The sequence below is a fragment of the Lepisosteus oculatus genome, chromosome 15 (genome assembly GCF_040954835.1).
Source record: "Lepisosteus oculatus isolate fLepOcu1 chromosome 15, fLepOcu1.hap2, whole genome shotgun sequence".
Taxonomy (NCBI): Eukaryota; Metazoa; Chordata; class Actinopteri; order Semionotiformes; family Lepisosteidae; genus Lepisosteus; species Lepisosteus oculatus.
Genome location: NC_090710.1, coordinates 16,928,477 through 16,939,976, shown reverse-complemented (window position 1 = coordinate 16,939,976; position 11,500 = coordinate 16,928,477). Strand labels below are relative to the sequence as shown.

The 11,500-nt window shown below is 38.0% G+C and overlaps 1 protein-coding gene across 1 annotated transcript; it reads left to right on the top strand.

The window, feature by feature from the left end:
- Positions 1–2,393: 2,393 nt before the first annotated feature.
- On the top strand, positions 2,394–10,123 carry rgcc (regulator of cell cycle). Its single transcript, XM_006639073.3, has 5 exons — positions 2,394–2,642; positions 3,112–3,288; positions 8,382–8,489; positions 9,123–9,185; positions 9,716–10,123. Exons 1-5 carry the CDS (start codon positions 2,609–2,611, stop codon positions 9,721–9,723), a joined length of 390 nt encoding a protein of 129 aa, XP_006639136.1. The 5' UTR covers positions 2,394–2,608; the 3' UTR covers positions 9,724–10,123.
- The last annotated feature ends 1,377 nt before the right edge of the window (positions 10,124–11,500 follow it).

Here is an 11,500-nt window from a genome sequence, read left to right as displayed (position 1 = left end):
TACACATTTTTTTTATATTCCAGTCCAGAGAATTTTTTCCCACTTTTTTTCCATGCAATTGCAGTAAAAATGGGACATTACTTTATTTTGAATGAGATATACCTAAGAACAAATTCAGCAGTGTACTGTAGACTGTTTAAAATGATAAAACTGAAAAACCCAGAACAACATATGAGCTATGTATGCAAAATATTCTAACTTTGTGTTAACATAAGAATTATAAGAATAGCTCATCATTTATAAAACCAGACATTCTGAAAAAGAATCATCTGTATAGGCAATCTTAGAGGAAAACCTGCTTCTGTCTGCTAAAGATGTGGGACTGGGATGAGAGTTCGGCTCTCAGTGGGACAAAGGCCTATAACCAAAGCTACACTGAAGTGGCCTAATATGAAGAAAGCAAAAATCCTTAAGTGGAACAGGAAAATTTCTGCCCATCAGCGATTCCCAGCCAGCCAGCCTGCCAGAGCTTGAGCAAGTTTGCAAAGAAAAACGGGGGATTTATCCGTAAGAATTTGGCAGCTTTAATTACTGCCAAAGGTGCTTCCACCAGGTATTGACGCAGGGTGTGAGTACTTCTGCAATCGGCATACTTTAGTTTTGATTACTTTTGCGTTTTTTTTCCCTGGAATTTAACTTCTTTCATCCGTGAAGATGTTCAGTTTGCACATTCAAGTTTCATTCAATTTGAAAAAAAAATCTCAACTTTTTTTGTTTCTTTAATCCATGGGACAGATCTGGAAGACTGAATTCTGTTGCAAAGTACGGTTCGCCCTGGAATTTCCCTATATGCAAGATCCATTATACTTGATTTTTTTTCAACTCAGGATCAGTTTGAATGGGCAGGAAATGAACTCTCCAGGTGTCAAATTTAGTGTTCATCAAAAGATATAGATGCTATTATAGCATTCTGGATTTAGTGTGGAAGAATTGTTTAAAAAAAATGCGTAATAGGACTATTCAGTTGTGGTTCTCTTAACAGCGTTCAATTAAGAATGTGGTGTATTATTTGGTGCAAATGGGTCCAGGAAAATAAGATTTCTTACTGAAATAACTGATCGCTGTGTTGCGTTCCTTTGGATTAGGTTGGAAAGGGTGAGGCGGGCAGAAGACTGTGTTGGAAAGAGAGTCACAGAGGAGAGCGTGTGAACTGAATCAGCATAGTTCCTCCATCCCAAGTGTTACCTTTAGCACTTTATAAAAAAAAACCATGTGTGGCAAGTCTAACATAGTCATTAATAAAGTCAACAGAAAAGTGCAGCTGTAAACACATTTCTCGTCCCTTCCATCTGCTCAGCTGTTAGAAAAGACACCGAAGGTGTGAATATTCCCTGAGGTGTGACGGATTCTTCCATCTTTGAAGAAACACTTCGACCATGCCATGATGGCTTGTGTGCTGGGAAACAGTGAAAGAACTGCCAGGGGTTTCAGAAGCTGGTCATCTGTGGTTCTATATCAAGTCTGAGCCATTAAGCCATTAATCTAATCACGAATCTAGTGAAAGAAGTTATTGGTCCATATGGCGCTGTTTTGGGATGGTACATTGTTTAGCAGGGACTGCAATTCTTTACGGAACCGCCAGGTGGTTCCCTACACTGCACAAATATGTAGACTCACAAATTTGGTTACTTACGGAACATATATTTACCACAAAAGGGCATGCCGTGAAATCACTTATGTAATAATTTATTTCCATGTCGTTAGTAATCATAAACGGAAGCCTTTCAGCTGCTCATCCATGAAAGTATTTCGGAATGCAACTTTAATGCGTCGTAAAATGCGTTTAATAAATTGTAACTGTTAACAAAATATGAACTTGCTAGATGTTTTATGTATGATTGCAAATAAATGTGTTTTCCTTGTCGCAGCTTTTCTTTACCAGTGGGAAGGCGAAGTCGGAAAACAAAAACACTGAGAAAAAGATCTCCTTCATTCGCAGGAGGAGGGTAATTCGTGAATCAATAGATATGTAATTAACTCCCTCCAGGGAACTGTCCACAGACCTAAATACTACGTTTTATAGAACTCCTTTAAAACTAATATCATTTTCAGTCATGCTGTTTTCATTTAATCTATAATTATTTCGTATATGCATTTTAGTTTTAAGTGGCACGGCATTATGTAAATAATTTCTGCCCTTCATTATGTTTAAAATGAACCTGAAACTTGCTGAACATTGGATTTTGGAGCTTAGGCAACTACATCTGCGTTAACGGGAAGAAAAGGCAAACTCTTAACTAATTCGGTCGTGCCAGCGTGCCTACTAACGTGTGCCAGTAACTGTGTTTATAAACAAACATCGCTTCTGGGAATTAAGCCAACGTGCAACCTCTGAACGTTAGATGGTACTGGATAATGTTCCTTCAGTACCTTCGGTACCAGTTCCTCTGAAGGCAGTGTACGGCGGCAGTCCCGACCTCCACCTCCTGAGAGCCCAGTCACCGCCCCCCACCGGGACTGGAGAGCATTTAAAGGAGTGTGGCGCACAATCAGTTGTGGGATTTAGCAGGTCTACAGCAGTGGGCATCAGAAGAACTGATCAGAAGTAGTTATCCAGGATAACTCATTTCCTGCATTGGATATATCCAAAGGATAACACATTCGGATAATGAAATCTCCCAAAATGAAATCGCAGAGCAAATGTAAGTTTTATGAATTGACGTTAATGTACGCGTTTTCAGTCGACAATGTAGACAAGTTTTGGATGGAAACCTAAAGTGTTTAGTGCGTTGTTCTTGAAGGGGATATCGTTTATTTTATTACGGGATTCATAACTGCAAGTCTTTTTGTTTGGGTGGCTCGGTTCTGGAGAGCTTGTAAAATTATTTAAATCTCACCTTTTGATTTTAGCTTAAACTAAAAATGCTGTGAAGCTTTTGGATGGTTTATGGTGTGTGAAGGTAGGAATTAAATGATGAAAAGTTCAAGCTGATTTTCAGGCAAACTTGGACCCTATTACGTACTTTAATGTAGATCGTTAGATGTTTTTGAAAGCATATGAAGCTTTAACTGCCTGGGAAGTCACAAATCATGTCACTATATTTGCAGTGCTTCGTCTGCTCTTGTGAAAAACGATGATCAATAACCACATGCGACTATTCTTTTTCCTAGCGCATTTTCTTGAAGATGATGATGATCTTAATGCAGTTCTCTGTGAATTTGACGCTGTTATTGAAGATTTTTCGTCTCCTATGGGCAAGAGGCACTTTAGATACGATGAGCATTTAAAAACCATGAAGAGGAGGAGTAGCGCCAGCGTCAGCGATAGTGGCATCAGTGATTCAGAAAGTAAGTTTGGATCTTGTTTCATATTTTGTGTAAAAGATGAGTGGGTTTGTACTGTAATGCCTAATGATGCCATTTTACATAACGGCATTCAAATAATCCAACTGTTATTATAACTACACTGTGACATTTGAAGTCATCTGTCAAAAGGACTAAGTTGTTAGTTGCATTTAGCAAACCACTAGATATCGATGATTACCGCACTATAAAATAACTCAGGTGGGTAGCTGCGTCAGCATGCGTAGGCTGCAAAGGAACAAGTAATAGGTTTATTCCATGCTGAAAAAAAGAAGAAAGAGAACACAACGTTTCGGCCGTGGAGCCTTCTTCAGGTGTGAGCTGTGTGTTCTCTTTCTTCTTTTTTTCAGCATGGAATAAACCTATTACTTGTTCCTATAAAATAACTGTGGTTAATATCAAATTTCACATGCGTAAACAGTTTCGTAATCGGGAAGAACAGTGACGTCTGATACACGTGCCGATGCACGATATCGGTGGAAAGACGAAATAATTACACAAGAAAAATAATTACAAGAAACCTAAAGTATACCTCCCTCAACACAAAGTTTTACAAGCACCCATAAAGCATTATTTTAATATACGCGTTTAAAGAAGGTCGATACTCTTCTGCGTGAACACCTGCTGACACACTATCTGCGCGTCTATTTGTTCTGGGATAGCATGCGATAAACCTCCAAGTGAAAGCACTCAAGTCACTAATACAGTACGTCTTGAGTATTAGTGTATATTAAATCTATTAAATTCCGTTCTTGACAAAATGCTAAGAGTACATCATGAACCGCTTTGCATTGTAATATAGCAGACCACATATAAGATACATGTTACGCTTTGTTACAAACATGTACACACCCATTTGTGCTTCAGTTCAAACACTTATCCAACCACACCGCCACCCATAGGAATAGATTAATTTTAGACGAACTTTTTTTTCTTAGCGTAGCTGTAAATATCTCATTCATTCTGTTGCTCGTAACGTCCATACTGTCGTATATTGTGGAATACAAGAGTAGCTTTATCCTTTTGCAGCAGAAGACCATTGTCTACAAAAAATGAGGAAATTTTTGTTGCAGAGTTATGCAGGCAAATTAGTGCAATTAATAACTCTTCAAAGTTTACATGCAGACCAAGTAGAATGATAACACTCAGCACAATTGTGCCCCTATTGACAGAGTCTGTTTAATTTGACGTAGAACGTGTTCGCGTTATTCCATTGAATGTGTCAGTAATAAGCAATTTAATAAAAAAAAACTTTGATTCCCCTTCATTTGCAGGATTAAGAGCCTATTCGAAATGTTTTGCTTAGAAGGTATAAGTGCTATATTGTTTACAACTGTATAGGACCATGTGATTATTTAAATGTAGTTACAAATTCTTGTCCTCGCTTTGAGATGCGGGTGTGCAGTTGAAAATGTACCTAGAAATTCTGCTGCTGAACAGTAGCAAAGATAGCATGTAAATCATCATCTTTAGAGAAGGCTGGCAAAACCAACCCCTTTGGGAAGACAGGGCAGGGGATTTGTTTCAGTTTTGTTTTGAATGTTGTCTTTCCAAAGGCTTCAACAGATAATCTTTTAGCGACGATGGGCAGTCCATCTCGCTATCAAAACTGAGCTCACGCTGCCATGTATCTGAGTGAGTTCACATGACAGAGCACTCATTGAAACTGGGAAGACGCTGAGCGGTCACTTCCAGTGTTAGCCACTGTCAGGTGCACAGACAGCCCTTATGCAGAGCCTTCTAACTGCTGGATTAACAGAAGGGATCCTTCGCAGTTTGAGGTGATAGCAGAAATACTTGCAGTAAAATCAGGATTTGTGCAGATACATCCTGAGGCAATGAACTATTATTCATATTATGCAGCCAGGAGTAACAATATGAGAAGAAATGAATGGACTGAGCCGACAGAGTACAATATCCCCAACTGTAAACAGCATTTCTGTCACACTTGTGCACAAGCTTGTACAAAGAGAGGGATTTTGAAGAAGCTTTCAGGAATTTTCTTTAGAAATGCTATTGGCATAAATGGACTCATTCGTTGCTCTCCGTGGTGTTATGGGAAAACACATTAAACTAGTCCCAGAAGCTAAGATCTAATTACAAGCTCTTTTCTGTTCCCTGCATACATTTCTCTACACATCTACACAGTGCACACAGATGACAAGGAGCTACAAGCAGGCATCCTGTGAAATTAAAAGAAGGAGCTCAGAAATGAGCTGGATAAGGGTCCTATCCAGATGTCAGCCTTTAATAACTGCCCACCAAAAACTCAGCCCAGCAGACTTATAAACCAGCAGTGAAACTCAAGCTGGAGGACACAAGTGGGAAAATATGTGTCTTTAAAAAAACATAAGAGCAAACAGCAACTGTCTTTACCCAAAGTGTGGTGGGAGTATGGACAGACTACCCAGCCGGAAATGTCTAAGCTGATGCCCTGGCACCTTTAAAAAAGTGGCTTGATGAGTCTCTTTGATCAATTCATTACTAACTAATGAACTAACTGTAAGGGTCTACTCTGATTTAAAATGGTTATGTTCCTAAATAGATGCGAGGTTCGTGTTTGGAGCTCTGTCAGTGTGTTTGTTGCAAAGGAAATCCTACACCTGAACAAGGCTCAAAACATTGTTTTTCCTTTCTCTCTGCTTTTCATTGTGGAATCAGACTTAACTTGACGGATTCCTAAATGGATTCAAGCTCATGATCATGAGCGGAATCTATTCATCTCAGCCCATTTGGTTGCCATTAACTCATTGATTTAAGGATCTTACCCGGCAGTTTTCTTAAAACTTTAAACTTAAAGTTTCTTAAAACCTTGTCAATGTGTTTGTGGGTTTTAAATACTTGAATCCGGTTCCTTTAAGTATTGAACTGGTTACAGAGATGCAATGTCATTTTCATAAAGTGGAGCCATGAGTTTTTACGTATGCATTGTACAGTGTCAAAACAACATTCTTTGGTTCAGATTTTTCACTTTTTTAAATATCCTTACATTAACGTAACTAGATTCCCTTGAGGTCACAGTGTTTTTTTAAAATAACTTCCTGAAACAATCTTCCACTTATGCTTTTGCTACCAGATTGAACCACTGTGCATTTGTCTACATTAAATGTGATCTGTCTTAAATTTTGTTTAAATCTTTTTTAATTTATTTTCCTGCCTTTGCTAATGCCCCCTTTTAACATAATGTGCAAACCTGACAAATCTATGTCAATGATCTAGATTTTATCATGTTAATTATGAAGAGCAGTAGTTCTAATAATGATCCTTGTAGTACTCCAATAATGACATCAACTTAATTTGTACATTTCTTTATTAGTCGTACTGTTTTCTGTTCATTATTCTGTTGTATATTCAACATTTCAAAATGTCTCCTTAGAGTTTATAATTTATCGTCTATGGGGAACATTATCAAAAGCCTTCTGAAAATCTGAATATATCTGATCATTTCACATATATCAGTTTGTATCCATCACTGCTGTTGATGGTTAGAAGCTAATGCTAATTAATCAAGGTCTGCCTTTCAATTCTTAATTGTATGGTTTCTTGCCTTTTTTTGTGGATGAGCACTACATTAACAATTTTTGAGTCAGTGGTTGTTCTATAAATAAGGCAATGTCTGGGAATAATAGAATTGTACTGCATTGATTTGGCACTTTGTGCCCGTTTTTTCAGATATTTTATTGATGCTTTAAAACCCATTTTGGCTGGCATTTAACATTGTCTGCAAATTATTGAGTTGTAGAATTTGTCAGAAAATATAATAATAATATAATAATAAACTTATTTTATATAGCGCCTTTAAAGGTGGCTTCTCAAAGCACTTTACAGGATGATAATAACAATAAATAAGAAGACTACAACAATAAATAAGAAGAATACACAAGATAAGACACAATTACAATTACAGCAATACAACAATAATAATAGAGGAGACCGTGGAAGGTGGTACTAAAAAGAGCAGAGGGGTGAAGAATGGAACCAGTTAAGTAAAGGCTTTTCTGAAGAAGAAGGTTTTGAGTCTGGATCTGAAGGAGTTTAGAGAAGGTGACTCACTGATATCCTTGGGCAAAGAGTTCCAGAGCTTGGGGGCATAGCAGGAGAAGGCCCTGTCGCCCATACAATGTAGACGGGCTTGGGGGACAGTAAGGAGGGCAGAATTTGAAGAACGGAGGTTGCGAGGTGGGGAGTTGGGCGATAATAGTTCAGACAGGTATTGAGGTGCCAAGCCATGTAGAGCCTTATAGGTGATTGAAATATGATTGACTTCCTTTGGAAGAAGTCTTACTTTCATGATAAGGCTACAAAGGATTTTACCATCCCTATATTATATACATCCCTTTATGAAATGGGAATTATTTCACTTTCAATACCATGGTAATCGATATTTGGAAGATTGCTTTACCTATCTGATCTGGCATTCCTGTTTTAGTCAGGATTTCACATGTAAAGCAAACAATCCAAATTCCATTAAACCTATAATCATGTGAAGAGATTATCATTTAAAGAACATGGAGAACCGAGACGAACAGAAAGACAAATTAGTCGTCTGACAAGGCTGCATGTCTTAAAACTTGTGAAAGCCAAACAGGAGACAAAAGCCCAGAGTGTACACCAAAGAAGAGTAGATGGAACTGTACAGAACATGGCTCTGCGAGACTGTAGCTTTAAATCAACACTGTAAAATGATCCAATGATTTGGAGCTCAAACTTAAAAAGGTACAGTGTGCACAAGAGAACATATGAGCATGAGAAAAAAAGAAAAGTGAACATGTCATTATGAGATGACGCTCAACATACCTGTACTATTGACACATTAGAAGCTAGCTGGCTGAATATGGATATGAATTCCAAACACGTTTACAGGGATCCATGCCCAGCATGTGAGGCTGTCGGAATCCAGTGCCTCTTCCTGATGTGTCCTCCCCATGCGAGAGATGTTAGCGTCTTTTGTGGGAATCTCAGTGACAGGCACAGAGATCCCTGCGCCCTGTAATTGCACTCTCAGCAAATTACACCTTCTGCTTGACTTGGTGGGCAGAGAAAAAAAAGTTAAATTACTATTGTTGTCTTTCCAACAGGTGCCGATTCCCTGCACAGAAACAGCTTCAGCTTCAGCGATGAAAAGCTCAACTCGCCAACAGTGTTTTCACCCTCCTCACCCACTCCAACAGTGACGACACGCAGAGGTACTGCCACATTCTCCAATTGGGCCATCCCACAGTTCTTTTTGAATGAAACAGGAAAATAGTGTAGGCGTAGGGAGAGGAATTGTAAAATCAGACTGTACTTCTGTATCCTCGATCACCTGTATTTGAAACCTTGAGAACAGTCTACTTATGTCCACTGTTATACTACTGTAAATGAACCCGCTAAAGTTCATGACATCCTACCTGGAGAGGAAGCAAACTGCTTGGACTTGGGCCCACAGAGGTTCAATATTTTTCCTTTGGGAGTTTTTGTTTTTCTTTCCTCTGTGTATAGTGGTTGTTCTGAGTTGTCGGATATACTTGCACAGATTTCCAGTTAGTGAAGGCGTTCTATGGCTAGTGGTTATGATGACAGATACTAAACACCAAATGTAGTATATACACAGATAGACTATTCTTGTGAAGTTTTGTGTTCAAATGTCAAAGACTCCCACATAAATAGTGATTTGTGCTTTTTACCTATGGGTAATATCTGTAACTATTAGTTGTCTGTTTCACTCACTCTGGAGTTCTAAAATTAAGAATACAAAAGTAATTTTGATTTCATGCTTAACTTTTTTGTTTAACAAATGCTACTGGAGTGGAATGTAACTTTTTTTAATGCATTTTCAGCAAAACTTGGTGACACAAAGGAATTAGAAGATTTTATTGCGGATCTGGACAGGACTTTAGCAAGTAAGTACTAAGCACTATTTTTTCCTGTTCTCAAGGAATAACTTATTCTCAGATTTGTACTAAAGCCGTACTTGTCGTACTTTTGCTGCAGATTTACAAAGCAGAGAGAGAACAGGCAGGTGTGAAATCAGCCGGTTAAAATATGTGAATTCATTTAGTTTAACACGGTAGTTCTCATTTCTGGTCCTGATAGATCCATTTTGTCTACTGGTTTTCATTCCGGCTGGGCCCTTAAAGATGCTAATTCTTGCTCGTAATTGATCAGTTTGCTTTTTTAGGCTTTTTTTTTCTGAACTCAAGTCTTAAAAAATATCCTAGCTAAGGTACATTATTTCCGACAAGGGCCAGCAGGACTTTCCCTTTCAGTCTTCCTGAACACTCACACCGAACAGCTGAAGGCCATTTTCACTCTGCTGTTTACGGGCCCTGTCAATGAGAAATAAATAAAATTAAATCCACCGCTAATTATAGCGTTAACACCACTGGAGCCTGAGGACATACTGATCGTGTTGTGCTTCTCATGTTTGCAGATATGTGACGGGGAGGAAAGGCTGTTGGCACAGGCTGTCGAACTAAACAGAGAATCACAGGCATGAAGAAGAATGAGCTGTGAGCGCCAGACAGACGCTTTGGCTTCGGAAACACAGACCTTGCTCTGCATCCTGTACACTCTTAGAGCTGTTCTGCATTTGTAAAAACCCGTTAGTGTTCCTTTGAATGAGATGGACTATAAAAGAAAACATTACAGGCAACACAACTGGCAGCTTGATGTGTGCTTCTGTGCTGCATTTTCATACAAAACTTGAGCTGGAATATAATTTAATTAGCTTTTTATAGAAATGTATTTGTAATGTTATAGAGCCGGTTGTTGTAAATTTATTAATACTGTGCTGTGAAATATATTTTTGTATCCTAAATAAATATTGACTCAGATTCTATTGCTTTGATATATGAAGCTTTATTTTCTTTTTTAATTTAATTTAATTTTTTTTTTTGCTGTGATGGAGCTTTTAAGTCTTGTGAACTGAGGATCTTAATTCACAAGTAGAATTGAGAAACAAATGTTGTGAAAATATCAGTAATTTATAGTTGTTAGATAACAGTTCATTTTAAACAAAACTGAAATTTTGTGAAATCATGCCAGTGTTTACTTAAGATGCTTTTAAATTCATGACACCTTTAAAATAAGAAAGGAAATAACCTTTGTGGATCGACATGCACTGATGCTGTATAGTAAAAGAAACTTGTTTTAATTTGCGTACATTCACTGTATATGCCCTTATATACATGTACACATTACATACCTATAAGTACTAGAAAGACCCTAACTTTATTTTAGAAACAGGCATTACAGCTCTAAAAGATCAATAGAAAATTTACATGGTCAGACACAAAAAAACAAATTCCTACTGCATTATGTAGTTGGAAGATAGTCTAAAGCCTAGTAGTCAGCCAGCTGAAGGAAAGCCCATTTATTCAAATTTAGGATGGATGAAATTGAGAAAAGCAAACATTTAATCTTGTGACCTTCCATGCCACAGAAAATCCCATGGTGACACAGGTGGGTTAATCTTTCTCATGCAAACTATTTTATGGAAAGTGTCATTGATACTTCTACTGTGAACTGGCTCTTAAAGGCTTGTAATATGAGTAACTTAATAGTTCTTGTTTGTCGATTAATAAAATGTCATTTGAAAAAAACTTATTTTATCTCCTTTCGTATATCTGCCCCTAAAGTTCATAATTGCCTTGCTTTAGAGACCTCCCTGAAACAGCAGCTGGTAGGTAGGGCTATAGCAGGGCAGCTGCAGTGTCCCCAGTCCTCACCTGTCAGTTCCTGTTTAGTAACCCAGTACACGATGCCTAGGGCCCGGAGGCTGCTGTCCTCCCTATTAAGAAACAGTTTTCTTATCCACAGGGTCCCTTCAGTCCCAGCTCAAAAAAGGTTAATCGGTTTGCATGTGAAATACAGGCGTTTTGGACATTAGGTGTTATTACCAAATATTTTTTTTCACAAATATCAGCATTTAAAAAACAGCTCTTAGCTTCAAGCAGACGTCCCAATTTTAACAGGAGGATTGTGAACAGGGAAAAATAAAAAAGGCTTACGTCAAAGGGAGAATTAATGAGATTAGCCAGGGTACTTGATCTGGATTCCACATCACTTTGCTTAAAAGGTTTCCTCAAAATGTCAAGTTCAGAAACATGTAATAAAAGAAGAAAGTGCAGAACGTTTTGAAATCAGAGATTATCCAGAAATAATCATATTCTTTGGCAAAAATGGAAATATGATTACAGAACGCTATAAGTAATTT